Genomic DNA, 23,499 nt, shown 5'->3' on the forward strand with positions numbered 1-23,499 from the left:
AACATCTCAGCACTCTAAATAAGCCTGGGTACATACACTTAGCCTTTAAATTGGCCAACACACCAATGAAAAGAAATCTGGCTTAACAAATCAAATTAAAATAAACTCTAAATGATGACGGGTATTTTTGCAATAACGAAATTAAGATAAAGGCACTGCAAGATTTGTTTCGCCACTTCTCTTCACAATCTGGCATTAAGGCGGCAGTGAAGCTGAATATTAAAAGAATAATGCCACCATTAGCCTGTATACTCTGTCTACATTATGATTATGTGGTTTAATTAATATTTATTTATAATTTAAAAACCCTTTACTCACCAAGATTAGGCTACCTGTGTTTGTGAAGGAACATTATTAAATCCACTGGCTTTAGCGCAGTCTTGCACTCATGGTGTGTCCAGCAGCACTGAACACCCTTTCCTACGGCTACAGGATGAGATGCAGAGTTCTGATCGTGCTGATTTTGCAAGTTTTGGGTAGGATTGTTTGTTCATCTTCTACCAGTCAGGAACATCCATTTAATTTTCCATGACAGCAGTTTCACTGTTGCGAGTGGCCTCGTCTTTTTACCTGTCAGCTTGCAGTTAAGGGCTCTACTGTAATACGTAGTGTATGAGCGACTGCAAAATACCTGGCTGGAATGACTGTTCCTTCTGAACTAGTGACTGACTTGACCGCCGTCAAAATTAGCTTTTTTTACTACTTCGTCATCATTTGTTTCACCTTTGCAGGGATGGTTTTTAATGCAGGGGTTTGGATTTTTTCGGGTCTCGCCGGGTTCTTCAGCTCTAATGCAGACCTCTCGTTCATATTAACCACGTCTCCCTTCTGTTCAGTCGAAACCGGAATTACTGCCAAACTGCAGGACACTTTGGAGCGCGACTCGTCACGTCACCTCTCCCCCTCTCCCTCTCTCCCTCCCTCCCTCTCCCTCTCTCCCCCTCCCTCTCCCTCTCTCCTCCACACTGTCCCGTGGTAACAACCACACATGCGTTTTTGTAGGCATTAAATAAAGGATATTTAATATTTTATGACGGTATAACGATATTGAAACTGACACCGTTGCTATTTTTAGATCCCGCGTTATACCATAATACCGTAATACCGCCCAAGCCTAGTGGTAATATAGTCATTCAACTTCACAATTTGTAATATGTATTTGAATTATGATGGTTGGTTCCTTTACATGAAAGCTCAGATTTGATTTTCACAATTTGTGTTGTTGACAGTTTAAGGTTTACTGTATTGGTATTATTCACACCTTAAAGTTTGCTTTAATTGTTCAGTATACGCTTTACTATTGCACACACTTTGTAACATTTTATTTAAGAGTCGCTTTAACACAACACGTTAACACGATGCTTATTTTATTATAAAGAGATCAGACATTTTCTTTAAATATTTTTGTTTTTATCTATTAAAAATAATTGACTTTATAAATGGTAAATTAAAATCTTTTTAATTTGTTTAAAAGTTGTTAAACAAATAAAAATGTTGTTTATGAACCCAAATAAGGCCTAAATGTATGTTTTAGGTATTTTATTATTTGTAATTGTTTTTTTTTCTTCATTTTTTTTTATATAAATGTAGACGTTACAGTAGCCTATTCGCAATATCATTGATCTGCGGCTATAGTCAAATCCTTTCATAGAAATGTTAGTAATTAAGATTTATCAATACATAAGTATTTATTTATATAAGGCATTTGTTTAGTAAGATGTGCTTTCCATACTATATGTGAACTTCAAACGATATTGATTGCAACTTTCTGTCGAACACCACACCTACCGAAATTGTACCATTAGTACCATTTGGCCATGGAGACACAAGCCTGATAAAGGTGACCCATACCGTATCGTACTGTACCACTCAATGGAAACGAGGCATAAGTGCACCGCTTTTAATTGGAATGCACACAAGTAGGTCCCATTTCCTGCTTTTCTTTATGCCAACTTGAGTTCAGTTCCATTTTTATTTATGTGTGCTGTTTTTATTGTAAAGTGTTGCACTTAATCTGTTTAGGCATCCTACTGCTAGAAGGTAACAGGCTATAAGGAAAAGACAGACGTGGGAAGTTTTGGGTGGCTGCTCGAGCATCTCAATACCCCTCCCCTAGAAAAGCAGAGTGTGGATTACATGTATAGTAAGGGCTGGTGGTGTGGGTTGTATTGCTGGATTTGGAATCAACCTGCATTGGACACTAAACCTTCGCATGAGTGGCTATTATCCGGTTATTTTTGTGTTTGTGTGCACTCACTGGTAAAACAATGTTTTAATATTACTAATATTATAGATTTGATTGAAATGAATGCATCACATGATCAACACGTCATCACTGTGTTTTTAAATCCAATAAAAGTTCTTCATCTGCTTACAACTTTTCACTTTTTAAACATCCTGATATGCAACCAAATAGTCTTCAAAATGAAGAAATCCATCTGTACATCAGTAACCTACAAAAGATTTGTTGGTTATTGAGTTTTAAAGTCCAATATGCATTTTTTAAAGGAATGTGGTGTTGTGTGAGCAAGAGTAAAGCGAGAATTTATTGCGGCTCACTGTACTGCAAGCATTTGTATGACCTATATATTCATGTTTATAATATCACAGCGATGAACAGCTGCGTATGCGCTATTTCAGGCTGTGCAGAATAGTTGTTTTGGCAAATCGTGACATACTGTAGAAATACAGTAATTAGTTTAAACCACTTTTAAACCGATTACAATTTTATTCTTTTTTTTTTCTAATTAAATTGTTTATACAGTATAAAACCTTTTCATTTTGTAAACGCACCTAGGCTGCATCCAAAACCACCTACTACTCAGTAGGTACTGCCTTTGAATTTATATGCACTACTTGACAGTTAGAAAAGTATGTTTTACACAGTATTAATATGAGCAGTATGAATGGAACTTGGATGTTCTACATCCGCTATTTTGTCATGATCACGTGACCTACCCACGTGAGTTGCGTCGCTTCACTCCCATTCATGAATTTTCTCATAGGGCATCATGGGACCGCGTGCATCAGATGCACTCTTTAGAATCTCGGTGGAAGTAGTTGGTCATCTGGGGAACTTCATGCAAACTGATTTTTCGAATTCTATGATTTTGGACATACTACTCGGCTCACATACTGATTTTAGTTCTGGAAGTCTGCAATTTTGGATATAACCCTAGTGTTTTGTTTGTTAAATTAATAAAAAAGGCAGAGTTCCTTATTTGTTTTAGATCTATTAGATCGACATAGATGTGACATTTAAACCAAAGGAAATGCTGTCTGGTTTGGTTGTTTGGTGTGTTTTACTTGTCACTTCTTGTTGGGTTAGCGTTGGATCTTGTTGCCCCAATTCTATTCAGCAACAAATCAGAGCATGAGAACAAAAACTGAAATGAGAAACCCAAGTAAACAATTGGATTCAGGAAGGAAAACAGAAGAAGAATTACGACTGTAATTTCGCTGCATTTGACAAATATTTGCAAACACTATGGACTACTAGAGACATATGCATGAGTGAATGCCTTTGTGGTCAGTGACAATTACTGTGATAATCATTTTACAACACCGCTTTGTTTATAGTTTGTGTGTGTGCCAACGGTTTCGGTTTCCTTTTGTTTTAATGAGAAAACCGATTACTGCCCCCTGCGGGTGTGGAAAGACCAGCCACTCATGGAAGACACGTCCTGTCATGCTTGTTTCTATTGGTTGTGGTCTGTTTGGTGTGTTTATATGCAGCTTTTTGATCCAGATGAACCAGATGTGAGCTGACAATACTTGTTTTTTTTTTTATTGCCGCTAGTTGTTTAGAGTCAACTTGGTATGGTGTGGACTGAAACCTCACTTAGCAGCAGTGACCAAACCTCTCATCAGTAAAGAGATTAAACATTTTAGACTAACATTGCTGAGGAAAATGTTGTGTGGACAGAGTAGACTGTTTAATTTAGTTGGGTCTAGTAAACATTATGTTTGTGTTGACTGAACCCAAAATGTGGAAGTTTTCTCCCAGCAGGAGTTTTTCTTCTTAAATGCCAAAGTGATTGCAATCATATATCAGAAGCTCATTCCCTATTCATCTCTCAATCAGCCAGCATTGTATAGACAGGACAATGAACCCTGTCACACAGCAACAAGTGTAAAGCAGTTCCTCAAAGCTAAAAACATTCTAATAATGAATTTCTGGAAAGTCCTTGGGTATGGCTAAGGAACCCACTACACAGCAAATTCATCAGAGTTAAATTCTCGGTGTTGAAGCATTTCAGAGTGAAGTGTTGACGTTAAAGGGTTAGATTTTGACAAATGAATATAATTAGAGTTAGAATTGATTTTATTCAGTGAGAAATCAAGGAGTTATCTTTTCTACACTTGGTGGTGTTATTTCCAACATCCGGGAATTCATGCAGCCCCAGTCACTGAAGAATTTTCCAGACGCCATTTTCCATCTGAGGTTTAGAACAGCAACTGGTGAGTCAAACTACCTAAATGTTGGTATTTTACTGACTTTCTTTAAGGAAATACAGTTGTAAACATATTGTTAAGTTAATAACTTTAGAATGGAGTGACAATTTAAAACTTCTGCGGTTCATTCATGGTCGTTTGTGTATCTAGCTTAACTGCATTACTATTGACTTCTTTTCAAGAATGTTTTTATATATGCTCACGCATACAAAGTGCATAAAAACATCAAATGTACATGTTCAACACATTTCTGTCACGCTTAATGCCATTTTGTGCGTTGTTTCCCATCTATAAAATAAAATCGACACTTCTCCTTTAATTTGAAGCAAACTAGCGAGGGAATCCCCGGAGCCGCCTAACAGCCTAACTTACTCTGCCCGGATGCTAACGGCAACACAGGACGGTTTCCATAAGCTCTGGAGAGTTTCTAAAACATATCTGGTGAGTAAATCAACACATGCTTACTTGTAAAAGGCTTCCTGACTAAAACATATGATTGTTTGTTATTCGTGTACGTTAATTTGGTTATTTTAAACACCGCGGCCCTTTTAAACTGGTTGATTCGTGGCCGTCCATATACTGTTAGTCCATAGACTCGTGTGATAACGTACGCTTGAATTATATTAAGTGTTGACAACCATTAAAGTCGGAATGTTAACATTAATATCTTTAAATGACCGCGTTTGCACTTTCTCGGACATTTAACGTTACAGAAGTCTCCCGGAAGTTGCGGGACTAACGTTAACGTTATCCCGCAAATGCACAGAGACTCCCAGATGCCCAAGTAGATGCCCGCAAATGAATGATAATCTCCCGGAAATCGCGCGTCTCCCGCCCGGTCATTAAACACTTTGCACACCCCTCTCCACCGCATCCCTCCCAGCTCTTCAGGTACGTCGCGCGCAAGTCACCCCCACCGCTCTTTAGGTACGTCGCGCGCAACTCATCCCATTGCTCTTCAGGTTCTCATCTCTCCCGCTACCTCCCGCAAATCAACTCTGTATCCCCCGAAAATGACTTTTGCCAACTCGGGATGTCTGACGTTAGTAAGTTAGGCTATTTCTGTAGTCAGGAACATCTTAGTCAAACTTTTTCTCCCGCATGATATTGTGCTTATAGACTAAACCTAGCATGTACACAACATTTCCGTTTTATTAAAGACAATTTAGTGCGTTGTAAACAGCCACCTGTCTGTAAAATTAATCAACTGATTCATATTTGAGCAGCCTAATGATGATAAAGGTTTGATTTGTAGATTTATTATCAATAATCAACATCTGAATCAAAAGATATCTGAAAAAGTGTGAGGCATACTTTGTGATGTTCATCTCTCCTTTTTATCTGAAGGTTATGCATATGTGTTAGATACTAATGTTTTGTTGTTTTTTAACAGCCACAGTTCTCTATACAATAACACAAGACCCTGTGCCGGTGGCTGATTAGAGATGGATGGTGTATTTCCAGAGTTGGTGAAATGACCAAGCACACCTTCTTGGTCATATGTGGTGATAATAATGAAGGTATGTTTGATAAAAGTCTGTATTTGTTTCACAATAAGCTGAGAGGGTATTAGAGCATTCAAGAATAACAAATGACACGAAGGTGATAAGTTTTGTATTGTGGGTGAACTATTACTTAAATAATGTTTTGCTCTTTGCTTTGCACTTTTTCTCGTCTGCTTATCCTAATATTTTAGATTATATTTGGACCTGAAACATCTGCTAGACTCTAGGAAAGGTGGCGTCAATACTGGACCTGAAAGGGCCTAACAAGTTGAATCTGGTAAAGAAACGCGCACGCACACACACACACACGCAGGCACACACTTACATAAAACTGTAAGTTTATGAATATTTTTTACACTGTGGCCAATATTTTGGGGAAGTCAGCATCACTAAATGATATAAAAGATTTTAAGCTCCTCTAAATTTTGCTCCAAGTGTTGTGTTAAATTCAAGATTCTGGACAGACAGCTGCCTGTTTTTCCAGTTCTAGTCATAGTGGTTAACCTAATTGTTTTTGGAGATCCAACAGTGATGTATGTGTTTTTTCTACTTTTCCATATCCTGTCACCTCAACCAGCTGGGAGAGTCAAGTTGTGGATCATCATGAAGATTTTCAAAAGGTGAGTTTAGATTTCTTGAATGTTTTATTTACTTTAAATGTTCTTTTAAATATATCATAGAATTTGATTGCAATTTGTTTTCAAACATTTTTCTTAGTCATGCTGGAGTCTTGAAGAGTTCTTAGATGAGCTTCACCCTATATCCGTGCATCAGGAACCACCAGACGAGCGATCAGCAGCTGCTACATCATCATGGATAAAAAGGTCATCCTGTGGCTGGGAAGCACTTCATTCACAGGACATGCTTGATGAGATTTCCTAGCTAAAGTTTGTTTTCACACAAGTTTACAGCATTTATACCTTCATAAACTGCTGTGTTTGATATGGAGGACCAAGGAAACACCAGAAGTGAAAGATTTGCAAGCCAAGTTGTTTAAAATGTCATTTCAGAAGAAAACTATGCGTTTAGATGAAAACTATGAGTGACGCTATATTGAACTTTCAAATTGCACTGATGAAACATCAAGTTTGGACTAAAGGACTGAAACTATTTTGTTGATACTGTCTGTACTAATAAAAAATTTAAAGCATATTTGACATTGTTGCATTTTAAAAACTGAATGAATTGTTGAAGCCGTGAATGTTTTCAAATAAAATGTTTTTCTTTTGTAATTTACAGTCTATTTGACCTTTTTACCATATTTACACTCAAGAGAGTTGAATAAAATAACAATATATTGTAGTAAAAAAATTACTACCAGGCGGTGTTAAATATAGTTACATTTTTAACTCTGCCCAGAGTTAAAATTAACCCTTACTTCGGTGTCAATGTGCCAACCCTTTTGAAAGTGTTGATTTAACTCAGTTTTGAGTGGACCCCATGAGACACTTTCAAAGTGTTGAAATTAACACCCATAGAGTTGTTTTGGGTCCTCATATTTTGCTGTGTACAGTCGCCAAACTGAGGAAGAGACAGAGGAAGAATTTGATTCCACCACCCCGTCAAAACTTCTAGGATACCAGGCATCAAATTTTCACAATTCGTATGCACAACGCTTTAGCTTGTTTCCCTTGCTCAATAGCTTGACAGACCTCCTGTGCGTAGCTATGGTTGCTAAGCCACAATTGGTGTGTGGCGGTGTTGGGTGTTGCTTAGCGAAGAGTCAATTAGGCAGTACAGTAATGCATTGTACCTCAGCGATTTGACACAGTAAACCCTACTTACATTTTTTTCAGAAAACTGTTTTTTTACATTTTTTTCAGAAACTGTAAACTCTAGTTTAATTATTGTCATTATGCTATTGTTTTCATCCGTGCTATAGTTTTTAGAGAAATTTTGTAAATTTTATGCAGATGTACTTCCCTACAAAATCCCAATCAAATGAAAGTATAAAAATTCTTTACACTGTAAAACAATTTGGCTATGCTCAAATTGCTTCGTTTACTCAAACAGATTAAGTTTATAGAACTCTTTAGCAGGGTTGTCGCGATACCATTAATTGATTTTACGATTCTGTACCAGCTAAAGACTTAGTATTCTGATACTCAACACTATATTCATAACTCAAATTATAAAGAAAATAGTCAGAAATACTATATTTTACATGTTATAATAGGTCTTGAATTTAATTAATCTAATTCCCTTGTTATTGAAAAAAGTATTATTTGCACATCACTTCACCTAAAATGTATACATTCTTTTTGTTTATTTTGTAGGTAACTGACCAATAAAACATACATTAAAATAAAGATACAAATTATACCAAGTTAAATTTGTTACAAAAATAGCATTTTCTCAAAACAATTAGGCTATATGAAGTGGTCAAAAATTGTTTCTATGTTTCCTGTTGCTATTTTGGGTTTTTCATCAATTTTTTTTTTCAGTCTTATCAAGTAACAATCCAAAGTCATTCAAAATTTTACCTTTGTCTTTTTAAGAGATTGTCACAGAAACAAACCAATTCAGATGAGCGTTTGAAACAACAGAAAACTTCACAGACTATAAAATTAAAAATGGTCTGTTATTGCATAAATGTGTGAGCATTTTAGTGAATTTTTCCACATTCAACATAATCTATTGTAGATAGACCATTAATGACGATACTGTCGTTTACAAACTACAGTGACACCACCAGTATATTGGAGCAATAGTATTGCAATACTAGTACCGGTAAACCCAGCAGCCCTACTCATTAGGATTAGTTTTTGAACTTAAATGGTTTGTTCCAATCAGTTTCCTTAAATGGAGTTAACCTAACTTTGTTGGGATTTAGAGTGTACAAATATAGTTATTAAAGTTATCTTGTGAAATTATATTTATATCACAAAGTAAATCACAGAGAAAAATAAAAATATATTGCAATGTCAGTTTTTTCCAATTTCCCGCAGCCCTATTGATCATTAAAAGGAATTGCAGGTTATCGATTATTGGATGGTTTAATATAACTTAAAGATGTCTGTTACTAAAATATAAGTCACTCTTAAAAAAAAATCTACATTTATTTTAGGTTTTATGGGGGCTATTATATTAGGTGTGCTGTGCATTGGGCATCAATGACATTAAATCGTTGCTCTCGGTGAACTATTGTCACTACCAGTTGCTATTTTTACAATAACACATTTTGTTTTTGGTTGTAGTTTTCAGTTGAAGGGCAACAAGACAAGCAATCTCTTCACTACTTGCTAGAGCTCTTTATCGTTTCTACGATTCTGTCAATCATAAGTCAAGTTTAGGAGAGAAGCAATGAAGGCCGCAACGTGGACACCTCCAAATGGTGTTGAAAGAGTCGCATGCTGTATTCATAAGATATAATTTACCTCAAAAATGTCATTTCTGTCTTCATGTAATGTATCTGCGACCGCAAAATCACACGTGATGTGAGCTGACCGTCAGCTGTTACCACAGGTAGGGTGGGCCCGCGCCTCTAAATGAAGTTTACTTTAGTGAACAGAACCTGGGTAGGCTGGGAGTAACAGATAATAAAGTTGTTAATAACATTCAGTTTGTGGTACAATGTGATCGTTTGGGAGTCGCACGGGAGGTCAACGGCTCTTAGCAGTGAAAATGAAACCAAAAGCACACTCAGTGTTGCCAGATGTTGCTGACTGATTCCAGCCCAAAAAGTATCCAAAATTCGCCAAAATGCAAAAACCCACCCAGTCTTCCGTATTCACGAAAATCATGTCAGTGACAGATTTTAAGCAGAAAATGACAGATTGTAAGCATATGTCTCAAACACAATAAATTAGCATCAGAATTATCATCAGCATTAGTGACCAGGACAAATCTAAAGTCCACCATTCCAAGTCTATACAAAATTTAGCATTTTATCCAATAGTATAGCTACACAAAGCCTATTGCTGTTTTACCACATGTTTGAGAATAACAATATTAATAGCCCACTCATATTAACCTTTATTTTACATCTACAGAATTGTGATAAAATCTTGATCTTTATTTTAAGCAAATAAAATCGCGATTTTTCATTTTAGCTAGAATCGTGCAGCTCTACTGCTTGCCTAGTAATAAGAAGAGAAGAAAAGAACAAGAAGATGTCTTTGCTGTTTCTCAATGTGGATTTCACTAGATATCCAGAGACATTTAGACTTTTTTGGCGAAAAATCGATGGTATGGCATTTGGTTTAAGCCAATGTTTATATCCATCGCCACCTGTCGTCTACTAAAAGCCTCAAAAAGAGCATTACTTCACAGGCAAACCCTGTAATATGAATTGATTAAAGATTAGTTCTTAAGTAATGTGTTTTCTTTTTATGATTAAGACCAGTTAGTATGAAACGGCTAGTGGAAATGGAGAAAATGGTTTTATTTGCATTTTGGTATCAGGTGAGAAACGTTGCGTTCATGCATCTAATATCTTTCATTCTTAAAAGATAGTTGGTCCAAAACTGAAAATTTACAGGTAATTTATTCACAATTAGGCCATTGAATATAGTGTGACTTCTTTTTCTAGTAGCACATTTTTTGGTCCTTGGTATGACCCAATAGGAGAAAATAATGGGAAGATGTCTCTGCTGTTTCCCAATGTAGTTTTAATTGATCTCCAGAGGCATTTAGACTTCTTTTGAGGAAAAATCGATGGTATGTCACTTGGTTTAAGCCGATGTTTATATCCATCACCACCTGTCATCTATTAAAAGCCTCAAAAAGAGCATTACTTCACAGGCAAAACCCTGTAAGATGAGTTAATGAAAGTTAAGAAATCTTAATTACATCTTTAGAAATTAGTATAGTTACCAAGTAATTGGTTATCTTTTTAAGACCAGTTAGTATAAAACAACTTGTTGAAATGGAGAAAATAAACTTTTTATTTTCATTTTGGTATTAATTGAGAAAAGTAGTGTAATGTCTTTCGTTCTCTCTAGGGGGATAGTTAGTACAAAGCCGAAAATTTACAGTTAAATTTCATCACCCTCAGGACGTTGAATATAGTGCGACTTTTTTCAGTAGAACATTCATTCATTCATTTATTGTCTTTTCAGCTTAGTCCCTTTATTAATCTGGTTTCGCCACAGCAGAATAAACCGGCAACTTATCCAACACGTTTTTATGCAGCGGACGCACTTCCAAATACACTCATTCACACTCATACACTATGGACAAGTTAGCTTACCCAACACCTGTACCGCATTCCTTTGGACTTTGGAGGAAACGGAAGTACCCGGAGGAAACCCACATGAATGCCTGTAAACTCCACATGCAAACTCCACACACAAACGCCAGCGACCTTGCTGTGAGGCGACAGCACTACCTACTGCAGTCAACTGATTACTCATCAGAAATTAATGTGATTGGCCGTAAAGGTCATCAGTTCACTAAACTCACCGCTGTTTTTGAGTGTAACTACAGATACAGGGACACTAGAGCATTTTAAAGCCACAAAGATCAGTCAGTTCATCAGTTGATCGCTTGTATGTCAGCTCATAAACAGACCAGCTGATCTTCGGGAAATGGATATTTTTTAAATTTCAAAACTGATGGGTTTTGAATTACAGTATTGTGACAACACTACCTGAGAGTGAACTTTCTCTTTAAATTTGAGGCACGCAATCATAGGGAAAAACCTATGTAGTGTTTATTCACCCAAATTGTTAAGGTTGGCATGTAATGCAACCGGAATTGCTAAAGATATATTTAACTGAAATACAGGAACCATGAACCTACCATTGTCTATGTGTAAATGAAATATTGAGGCTGCAATTTTTTTCTAAAATCGTTTTTACCATTCTGTAATTTGCCTCCAAACCTCAGGTGAAAATTGTCATTTGCTGCCTCTATATAACTTTTAAGGCCAATTTATTCTCGAGACCATGTGGTATTTCCAGTGTCAGCTTCACATAGTGGTGTACTCTTTGCCAAACTCTGATGTGCACTTTACAAAAAAATGACTACGCAAGATCTGTGATTGGTTGGCCTGGTAAAGAGTGTGGGTGGGACTGAGAGCTGTGGGAGTGGATTGAGACCGATGGCCAAAGTCTTCAATGGAATAGTTCAGCCAGAAATGAAAATGTACTCACTATTTACTCACCCTCAAGTGGTTTCAGACTGTTATGAGTTTCTTTCTTTTGTTTATCACAAGAGAAGATATTTTGAGCAAAGCTGATAACCTGCAATCATTGACTTCCATCGTAGGAAAAACAAATACTATGGAAGTCAGTGTTTACAGTGTTATTACAAGATACCTTCTTTTGTGTTCAACAGAAGAAAGAAACTCATAAAGGTTTGGAACGAGTTAAGAGTGAGTAAATGATGACGTATTCTTCATTTTTGGTTGAACTGTCCCTTTAACCAGTCTCAAGGTCCACAGAGGAGCTCCAGATGGATACCCTTGTTTTGTTTACAGCGTTTGGCCATCCCTGTCACTTTTTTTTTGAATGAGTGTGAGTTTGAGCTATTGCTATCAGTCAAGTTTAGTGAAGGAAAAATCATGGGGTTTGGGGTTACATTCAGTATGGGGCCATGTAAGAGATCTGCAGAATGGATGGAGACATCAACAGCTTAAAGTATCAAGACATTTATGCTCCCCATGACATTAGAAACCACAGGAGAGGGTAAATTCTTCAGCAGGATATAGCGCTCCTTCTCATACTTTAGCCTCTACACGTACATCAAAGTTCCTGTAAGCAAAATATAGGTTGAGGCGCTCCAGGATTGGCTAGCCCAGTAACCAGATATGAACATTATTGAGCATTTCTGGGGTAAGATAAAGGAGGAGGCATTGAAGATGATTCGAAAGAATCTTGATGAACTCTGGGAGTCCTGCAAGAAAGCTAATTGAATTTGATTAAAAATCAAGGTATGATCATATTTTATTTTGGTAAAATAAGCATAATCTTGAGGCCTTTGCCTTTCATATAAGCCACTTCTGATACCAAAGATCAACTAGAAGTCAAGTTAATATTTGTTGTTCCTAAAATTTGGATAGACGACAAGACTTTTGTCAGGTAGTCTAGTAATATACAGTTGTCAAAAAAGTCAAGTCAAAATTACTAGGCGTCTTTTTGTTTCTTTCCAAATCTTTCCTAAATGATGTTTAACAGAGCAAGAACTTTTTCACAGTATTTCCTATAAAATGTTTTCTTTTAGAGAAAGAAATGTTTTGTTTTGACTAGAATAAAATAATAAAAAAAAGAAAAAAAAAACATTTTTAGGTCATTAATATTAGCCCCTTTAATCAATATTTATTTAAATTGCCTACAGAACAAACCACTGTTATACAATGATATGCCTAATTACCTTAAGTCTTTAAATTTCACTAAGCTGAATAGTAGTTTCTTGAAAAACATCTCATAAAATGTTACTTACTGTCAGCGTGGCAAAGAAAAAATAAATCAGTTATTAGAAATTATTTATTAAAATTCTTTTGTTTAGAAATGTGTTAAAATAAATCTTTCCGTTAAACAGACATTGGGGAAAAGTGCTAATAATTCTTGAGGGCTAATAATTTTGACTAACTACATTCCTGCCTTTCAATATTTTGGTGTTCTACATATATGATAAAGACATGATAAAAATGGACCTCTGGTTGAGTTGACACACACTGACCTATCTTTTGATTATCAGGGCATCCATAATCATCTTGTGTTGATTTGGGGCTGAGAGGATGTGGCTCTGTGTCAGGCAGTTCAGGCAAGATCTTTCTCAGCCTGTTAGCACAGCTGTGCCCCTTCATAATCACGTCTGCCTCTCATGTCCCACACTTGACCTTGCATTAGACTCTTCATCTCCCTCCCATCACAAACATCACTGTTTCTTGTATCACACTTCTAATATGACATCACCCACATTAGCCTGGGAATAATGACATTCTGATAAAGAATTAAATTATGCAGAGTATGTTATGAATATTTTTTTTTTTTTTTTTTGAAGGGAACAGCCACTATTCAGCGTGAAGGCGCACGTCTTCCAAATTGACCCGGCCACTAAACGAAATTGGATTCCAGCCAGCAAACACGCTGTCACTGTCTCCTTCTTCTTTGATGCCGGCAGGAGTGTGTATCGCATTATCAGTGTAGGAGGCACTAAGGTGAGCAACACAAAATTCACAAAACTTTTTTATCTTGCCACTAAAAGTTCTCCTAAATCAATGGTCTAAAACTAGATTCCTGGAGGGCCGCAGCTCTGCATAGCTCCAAACTTATCCAACTCACACCTGCTTAATGGTCCCTAGTAGTTTTAAACATCTTGATTTAGTTTATCTGCTGTGTTTTATTTGTGTTGGAGCAAAACTGTGCAGAGCTGCTGCTCTCCAGGAATTGAGTTTGAGACATATCCTAAATAGTATTGATTGTTGTTAGCTAAGAGTAAGCCTGCTGAGACAAACTTATGCTAAGGAGTAGGAAATAAGTCTTAAAGGGGTAGTTGACCCAAAAAAATAAAAATGTGCTCCATATTTACTCAGCTTTAAGTGGTTCTAAACCTCTGAGTTTCTTGCTTCCTTTGAATGCAAAATTAGATATATTAAAAAAAAATCTAAATTGATCCATTGACATTTGTAGTAGAAAAAAATATGGCAGTGAATGGAAGTTTTCCAACTGTTTAAAAAAAGAAATTATTTTGTGTTTAATAAAAAAATTAATTCTCAAAGGTTTGAAACAAGTAAAGGCTCAGTAAATCATGACAGAATTTTTTGTGTGTGAACTATCCCTTTAAGCAGAGTAAAACTCAGCTTCAAGTGGTTATAAACCTCTATGAGTTTCTTGCTTCCTTTGAATGCAAAATTAGATATTTTAAGGAAAGCTTAAAATCTATCCATTGACATTTGTAGTAGGAATCAACAATATGGCAGTGAATAGAACAGTTTTCCAACTGTTTAAAAAAAATAAATTATTTTGTGTTTAACAGAAAAAATTCATTCTCAAAGGTTTGAAACAAGTAAACGCTCAGTAAATCATGACAGAATTTTAGTGGTATTACCTCATTCCTATGGATGATGTTAGCATAATTGTAATCTATGCACACAGTGATTGGCTGATTGAGAAGGCAGAATCAGAGATTACGTTTTGGAAACTCTGCAGGGTGTGATTTTATGTTGCCATATTTAAATATTTTTAAAGGTAAAATCTTTTTTTTAATCTTGTAGACATTTTAATGTAAAGATTTGCTTCCACTGTTATAAGTTAATGTATTTTCTTATAAAATATTTAAGTGAATATTATTTAAATGCTTTGCATATTTATAACGTATTACTATTTTTTAACAAATATTTAAAAAGTATAAGCAAAAATTAATTAATTTGTATTAAGAACATGTTTGCATACATTTATTTATTTTTTTACTAAATGTTTTTTTATTTTTTTATTTTGTGAATAATACAAAAAAAAAAACTATTAGAAAAAATGCAAATTTCTAGTCAGCCGATCACATGGCAGCAACTCAATGCATTTAGGCATGTAGACATGGTCAAGCCGATCTGCCGCAGTTCAAACTGAGCATCAGAATGAGGAAGGAAGGTGATTTAAGTGACTTTGAATGTGGCATGTTTGTTTGTGCCAGACGGGCTGGTCTTTGAATTTTAGAAACTACTCATCTACTCAAATTTTCACGCACAACCATCTCTAGGGTTTACAGAGAATGGTCAGAAAAATAGAAAATATCCAGTGAGCGGCGGTTCTGTGGGCGCAAATGCCTTGTTGATGCCAGAGGTCAGGGGAGAATGGCCAGATTGGTTCAAGCTGATAGAAAAGCAACAGAAACTCAAACACTCGTTACAACCGAGGCAGAAGAGCATCTCTGAACGCACAACATGCCCAACCTTGAGGCAGATGGGCTACAACATCAGAAAACCACACCAGTCTAATGAGTCTCAATGTCTGCTGCGACATTCGGTTGTTAGGGTCAGAATTTGGTGTCAACAACATGAAAGCATGGATCCATCTTGCCTTTTATGAACAGTTTAGGCTGGTGGTGGTGGTGTAATGGTGTGGGGATATTTTCTCAGCACACTTTGGGCCAATTAGTACCATTTGAGCATTGTGTCAATGCTATAGTTTACTTGAGTATTGTTGCTGACCATGTCCATCCCTTTATGACCACAGTGTACCCATCTTCTTATGGCTACATCCAGCAGGTTAACACATCATGTCATAAAGCGTGAATCATCCCAGACTGGTTGTTTGAACATGACAATGAGTTAACTGTACTCAAATGACCTTCCTAGTCACCAGATCTCAATTAAATAGAGCACCTTTGGGAAGTGGCGGAATGGGAGATTCGCATCATGGATGTGTAATTGACAAATTTGCTGCAACTGCATGATATTATCATGTCAGTTTGGACCAAAATCTCTTGAGGAATATTTCCAGTACCTTGTTGAATCTATGCCACAAAGGATTAAGGCAGTTCTCAAGGCATAAGAGGTCCAACCTGGTACTATTATGGTGTACCTAATAAAGTGGCCAAAGAGTGTACTATTTTTAACCATATGGAAATACCTCCTTGATTATAACTTATTAAAATCTCACTGTGGTCAAATGTTTTTTTTTTTCAAGGCAGATTATCTGCCACGGCCATTTTAGGACATGTGATTTGGTCTTACTGGTTTAGAACTACTCTTCACTACTCTAAGCATTCCATTGATTTAGGAACCTGTTTTTGAGCTAAAACACTTGGCCAAGGCTAAAATATAATGTATTTTTAAGATTTTCTTCTAAAGTTTGACCTTGGGATGTTTAATGTTTAGACCTCTCCTCAAAACAATTTTAGCATGTCATATGCGTTATTTGCATCTTAATTTTGCTAAATTTTTTGTTTTGTTTTTACTGTTATGCAGGCCATTATCAACAGCACAATCACACCTAATATGACTTTCACAAAAACATCACAGAAGTTTGGTCAGTGGGCAGACAGCAGAGCGAACACTGTGTACGGCCTTGGGTTTTCCACTGAGCAGCAACTTCAGCAGGTAAATGCATATTGTGGACTGGTAAACTGGTTTATAGATTCATGCCATATTGATGTTGTATAATTTAATTTAATAATGTTTTTAATATTATATTTTATTTTTAGGGAATCATACTAAATTATTTAAGCTTAATCCATTTATGACCCAGTAACCAGTTTGAGCATACAATAGAGTATACAAATGTCTACTTAAATATGTAACTGAAATAGCTTTTCCATTCTCTATCAAAGCTGTCTTGTTTGACCATGAAAAGTCTTTAAATTTTTTTTTTTTGTTTCCATGGCAAGTGCTTAAAAAACCTTTATTTTTAAACCTTAAAAAGTTTTTGAACCATTTGTACTAAAAAAGCACATTTCTTTCTGTTAAAATGACCAAACAGCCATCCAGAGGGTTAAGGTTGATGATGTGTGTTGAGCAAAACTAGCATAAATTGTAAAATTTTTCCTAACCAAAGAAATAAAAAGAAAAAAATTGTAATGAAAATGCATAAACACATAAAACTTCTTTCGTTTTGGGTGATGAATTAATATTAATATCTGTTGTAATAAAGAAACAGGGGTGACGCAGTGGCGCAGTAGGTAGTGCTGTCACCTCACAGCAAGAGGGTCGCTGGTTTGAGCCTCGACTCAGTTGGCTTTTCTGTGTAGAGTTTGCATTTTCTTCCTGCATTCGCGTGGGTTTCCTCCAGGTGCTCCGGTTTGCCCCACAGTCCAAAGACATGCAGTACAGTTGAATTGGGTAGGGTAAATTGCCCGTAGTGTGTGTGTGTGTGTGTGTGTGTGTGTGTGTGTGTGTGTGTGTGTGTGTGTGTGTGTGTGTGTGTGTGTGTGTGTGTGTGTGTGTGTGTGTGTGTGTGTGAATGAATGTGTGTGGATGTTTCCCAGAGATGGGTTGCGGCTGGAAGGGCACCTGCTGCATTAAAAACGTGCTGGATAAGTTGGCGGTTCGTTCCGCTGTGGCGACCCCAGATTAATAAAGGGACTAAGCCAAAAAAAAAATGAATGAATAAATGAAGAAACAGATCTCAACTTGTCCTGTTCTTGATGCTGATTGGATATTTCAGTTTCGTGCAAATTTTGTAATTCACCTAATTTTGCAGTGTGCTCAAGACCTTTGATTCCTTAGTAGCTTCTAAAACTGTGGTAAACGGCTACTGCATAAAGTTTTGACTGATATGGTACAAATATGAATATATATATATATATATATATATATATATATATATATATATATATATATATATATATATATATATATATATATATATATATATATATTTATGTAATAATGTCCTGCAGAAATTATGATCATGGATGAGCTAAAGCATTCAGAATTTCTTATCATGGTAGTAATAAGCAGAGTCAGGCTGAAATGCTGAAGCTATTGCTGATGATAGATGAACATGGAACAAAAGCAGCAGAACTTATATTATGCCATAGTCAAGTGCTTCTGGTTTTTCAGATTGGAATAATGTGGGTAGAAGCAGTGCGGTTTTATCAGACTGAATACATTTTAAGCTTCTGTTGTAATGTTGCTCCATCTAGTTTAATAATATACAGAACATATTAAAGTATATTTGCTTTTTACTTGTTTTCAATGAAAGTGTTTTTTGACTTTGCATGCATATCAGCCTGTTGTTGAAGACCCCCAAAAACAAAAAAATGAGCTTTTATAATGCAAAATAAGGGCTCTAGCAGAAATATGGCAACGAACTGATAGTCACAAATATAGTAGCTTTAGGGATGGATAATTTCTGGATCAATTCGGGTGTGTGAGGCTTTATTTTCGCATATTAATGATCTTTATAATGGGGATCAAGTACTGACACAAATAAAGCCTAGTTCACACTACAGGATTTTAAACATCAGCAGATCACTGTGCTGTTCACACTACATGACTTGACTTTGTGTCTTTTAATCTCTGTGGTGTTCACACTACGCAACACTCCGTGAACGATCCACAAGAGGGGGGTCACACACTACATGATCTGACAACAACTCATTCCCCATCAGCTCATTCAAGATACCAAACCACAGCCAATGAAAATTTGAGGGAGGAGTCGTCAGAAAAAGCGGAACACTATTGGCTGCTTGTGTGCTGATGACATCACTGACAGCGTTTCAAGCTTTGGAGAAAGCATTTAAAAACATAGTCAAATCAGCTGATTTATCAGCGGATTAATCACTCATCTGCAAGGTTCCAGTGGAAAGATATACAGAGAGTTTTTAATTTTTGTAATTTTATAACTCTTTGAAATAAAACTAACATATTTATAACACCCTGCCGTTTTCTAACTATCAGTGTATTTCTTTCTGACATTGTTATTTTTTTTATTACAAAACAGTAAAGAACTGAGCATTTCTGCCTTAAATTACCATATTGGTCAAAATGACTGCATGCATGGCTGATACTTTTCGCTGTGACTTTAAATGTGTGTGCATTTTCTTGCCTGGCAACTTCCTGCTAACATAAACAAAACTTTCTGATGGCAAAAACATCAATTTACTTCAGATATCTTTCAAAACAGCATATTCTGTGCTGTTAAATAGCTCCTGTTTGAAAGTGAAAATGAAAGCCAAGACCTTTAAGTGTTTTAGTATCTTAACTACATATTTATAGGCTGTATTACCAAAAAATATTATATTTTTAGGGTAATAGTGTCATTAAATATGATGCCAAACATTCAAAGCTTAATTATAATATCTTAATAATAGCTTTGAATGTAAATATGTTGTGACAGTATGGCGTTTATATAAGAACGGTCAGAATGAGCAGTATGGTAATTCTAATAGTTAAAGAATTCTAGTTCCACTGTTAATATAGCCTACTCTCATGTCTGTGCTAACGCAGAATGAAGCGAGTGCGTTGATGCCCATTCTGACCAATCACAGATGTTTCTGCTGAGCTCCTGAACACACAGGCATTCAGCTTATGCTGATATGCTCTCTCATTGGCTGCAGCTCGTTACTATATCTGACCACACGTGGGGTTGAGCCGGCCGACTGCTCTGGAATATTTAGCATGCTGAATGTTGGATTTCCGTCTGCGAGGTGTCGGCGACGCGTCAGCGAGCCTCGTTGATGTGTTGTTTAGTAGTTCACACATAAAGAGCGGCGAGCACCGAGCACCCGCAGATTTCTTCCCGATCACAGCCCGATCTGTCGGCGAGCTCGTTAACTTCCAAATCGAGCTCAAATCAGGCTTAAAATCCTCTAGTGTGAACTAGGCATAAGGGATCCGATTAGATCTACTAGACACACCCCAGACATGATGCTTCAGACAAGCACGTGCAGGCCACGGTTTCTGTTTGCATCACCACAACATAATGTTTTGGCCAAGTTGTTTCGGTTATAAAAATCCTTCAGATGAATATTCAGTGCATTCCTAAGAAAAATGCTTATTTTCGATGATAATTTCAGATGGCAATTAGAGGTTTTAGCATTTGAACTCTTCATATATTTATATAAACATTTGTTGAAAAAATCAAGAAATGTTTGTTTTCTTTGCAGTTCTCAGAGCAGTTTAAAGAATTTAAGGAGGCCGCACGGCTTGTCCGGGACAAATCACAGGAGAAGTTTGAGCTGTTAAGTCCTGGCCTAAACATCTCTGCTCCACAGGTAAATACTATACAACTTGAGTTAATCTTTAACTGGAAACCACACCATAGCATACCGCAATGATTAAAATGTAGACATATAATAACTCATCATCTCTTAGTTTCAGATAACTCGCTAGAGCATTTTATTCCAGCGCTTTTAATGTACTAACAGTAGCACAGGGGATTGTGATGTAATAGCTTAATTTACAAGTGGTTCAGTGAACGTTTTAAAACCAGTCCCATAAGAGAACTGCTTGACTGTTTTTTGAATTCTTAGGAAGTGTGTGATACACAAAGCGTGTCCTCACATGCCAAGAAGTGACATAGAGAGACTGGTTATAGCCTGTGCAGAGTTATATAACTGTGTCACCCTGGGAATTCAAAAGCCATGCTCATTTTGCTTTGCAGTTGGCTGACCTTTTCATTTACCATTTGTGACTCACTCATGCTTCAATTATAATGCTCATTACAGTCCCTTATAGCAGCGTGAGAGTATAGTGAAGTCTACTTGCACATCAGAGGGGGATGTTAATTTATATAATCTGTTCTTTGATTAAACTACTCAGTCGCGTTTGACTCGTTTTATATGAGCTGTGCAGTATAAACTCTTAAAAATAAAGCTTTGTTATTGGGTGCAAGAAGCATGTATTATATTCATGGAATCTATTAATGACACAAACATGTTTTTTTATACAATGGGGTAAATAAGTATTGAACACGCTACCATTTTTTCTCAGAAAACATATTTCTAAAGGTGTTGTTGACTTGAAATCTTCAACAGATGTTGATGACAAGTCTATATGTAAGAAAATCAAATCTATTTAGTTTGCAAATTACATACAATATGTGTAATAATATTAAATCTCTCAGTAGTTATTCAGCAACCCTTTGCGCTTTCTCATTGTAAATGAATATTAGCTGCTTCAGCCCAACATCTACATAAGCAGGATGATGAAGATGAAACCAGAGTGGACCTTTCAGCAAGACAGTTGTCCAAAACACAGCTAAGGAAACTCTCAAATGCTTTCAGTGAAAGAAAATCAAGCTGTAGAATGGCCCAGCCAGTCCCCTGACCTGAACCCAATAGAAATGCATATATAAAAAGAAAAGAAATCTAATTAGTTTACAAAATAAGTTATGTGTAATAAAATGAAATGACACAGGAAAAAAGTTTTGAACACATGAAGAAAGGGAGGTGTAAAAAGGCAGTGAAATCCCAGACAGCAGCTAAAATCTCAATTCAGCAAAATACAAAATAAAGATCAGTTTGGATAGACAAAACTCACAGAACCATTAATATGTTTACACTGTGAAAAAATCACACCTGAGCAATACATGTGACTTTAAGGCGTCTTTAAGCTGCTGTCTGAGCTTTCTCTGGCTTTCTACACCTCCATTTCTTCATGTGTTCAATACTTTTTTCTAGGGCTGCTTGATTATGGGAAAAATCATAATCATGATTATTTTGGTCATAATTGTAATCATGTTTATTCAAAACGATATACAGGTGGAGTCAAAATTATTCGTCCTGCTGCTAATTTTTTTAAATTTAATTTATTTTAAATGTATTTTTTTAATAAATTTTTTAATATAAATAAATAAATAAATAAATAAATAAATATATATATATATATATATATATATATATATATATATATATATATATATATATATATATATATATATATATATATATATATATATATATATATATTTTTTTTTTTTTTTTTTTTTTCCATATGATGTTAAACAGAGCAAGGAATTTTCGCAGTATTTCCTATAATATTTGTTCTTCTGGAGAAAGTCTTATTTGTTTTATTTTGGCTAGAATAAAAGCAGGTTTAAATATTTTGAAACCTAAGGTCAATATTATTAGCCCCCCTATGCAATATTTTTAATTGTCTGCAGAAGAAACTACTGTTACACAATGACTTGCCTAATTACCTTAAGTAAGTCTTTAAATGTCACTTTGAGCTGAATGCTTGTGTCTTGAAAAACATTAGTAAAATATTATTTACTGTCATCATGGCAAAGATAAAAGTAATCAGTCATTAGAAATGAGTTATTAAAACTATTATGTTTAGAAATGGGTTGAAAAAAAATCTTCTTTCTGTTAAACAGAAAATAGGGGGAAAAGGGTCACTAATAATCCAGGAGGGCTCATAATTCTGACTTCAGCTGTGTATATACAGTTATTTTCTTTTCTGTAAGTCAGAAAAGGGAAATAAATACAGTAAAAAAAAATATAAAACAAACTTTGCTTTAAGTATCTTCACTGTAAGAATAAAACTTTAATTATAGCTACAAAAGTCCTTCAGTCAAGAGCAGCAAGTAAATTTGTCCTTTTGTTGTTTGATTTTTGATAAAAACAGCAGGAATATTGCATGCTGTCACTTTAAGAGCAGTACTGTTCTGATTTATGGTTTCACTTACACATGTCGTTTGATTCTCAACTTGTTAACTATTAAATGAGGGTTTAAATGATTAATCACTGAACACTGCGTTTTGACACAAATTTGTATGTATTTGACCATCAAAGCGCTCCCATTAAGATGACATTAGATGTGTGTGCTCTGCTCATCTCTGAGGCTGAGCCCTACACAGCCCTACTTTTTTCCTGTCTCTTTTAATTGTATTACACATAAACTTGTAAACTAATTAGATTTGTCTTTAGACCCTCAAGAATTGTGTTTTAGCTCATTTTAAATAAGTAAACTGAACAAACGACAAACATCATTTTTTATCATTATATTTTATAACAGTATTTTTGTAAGTTTATCATTATTTAATTTCTCATGACTACAATAAAACAATATACTAATTTAAATAAGTATTTTACAATGTTTTTATGCAGTAAAATTCTGAAAATGTGTCTAGATACTTTCCACTAATAATGTATTTGTATTTTGAAATATTTCATATTTAAAATATGAAATACATGATTTTTTAAAAATTGTTAT

General features: G+C 35.6%; 1 protein-coding gene and 2 long non-coding RNA genes across 12 annotated transcripts in view; 2 read left to right on the forward strand and 1 right to left on the reverse strand.

Annotated features, from left to right (window-relative positions):
• Positions 1-23,499, forward strand: part of homer3b (homer scaffold protein 3b) — an 81,927-nt gene that overhangs the window by 10,845 nt on the left and 47,583 nt on the right. For 5 of the 10 annotated variants that reach the window (XR_015501844.1, XR_015501845.1, XR_015501841.1 and 2 more), the window contains 3 exon segments: positions 13,908-14,064; positions 16,810-16,941; positions 20,451-20,558. Coding sequence is in view for 5 of the 10 variants with exons in the window: in XM_087272011.1 (XP_087128137.1) it covers positions 13,908-14,064; positions 16,810-16,941; positions 20,451-20,558 (397 nt within the window). In the remaining 5 variants the exon portion in view is untranslated. 10 annotated transcript variants of the gene reach the window in all.
• Positions 385-7,192, forward strand: LOC141376567 (uncharacterized). The gene is made up of 7 exons (XR_015502477.1): positions 385-503; positions 4,311-4,461; positions 4,782-4,896; positions 5,849-5,975; positions 6,152-6,237; positions 6,538-6,580; positions 6,678-7,192. It is a non-coding gene; the product is annotated as an uncharacterized LOC141376567 (long non-coding RNA).
• LOC147834758 (uncharacterized) lies at positions 1,172-13,151 on the reverse strand. Its single transcript, XR_015502486.1, has 3 exons — positions 9,079-13,151; positions 7,472-8,982; positions 1,172-4,209 (listed from the first exon to the last, which is right to left on the reverse strand). It is a non-coding gene; the product is annotated as an uncharacterized LOC147834758 (long non-coding RNA).

This window comes from Danio rerio, chromosome 11 (assembly GCF_052040795.2).
Source record: "Danio rerio strain M-AB ecotype USA chromosome 11, GRCz13ab, whole genome shotgun sequence".
Classification (NCBI taxonomy): Eukaryota; Metazoa; Chordata; class Actinopteri; order Cypriniformes; family Danionidae; genus Danio; species Danio rerio.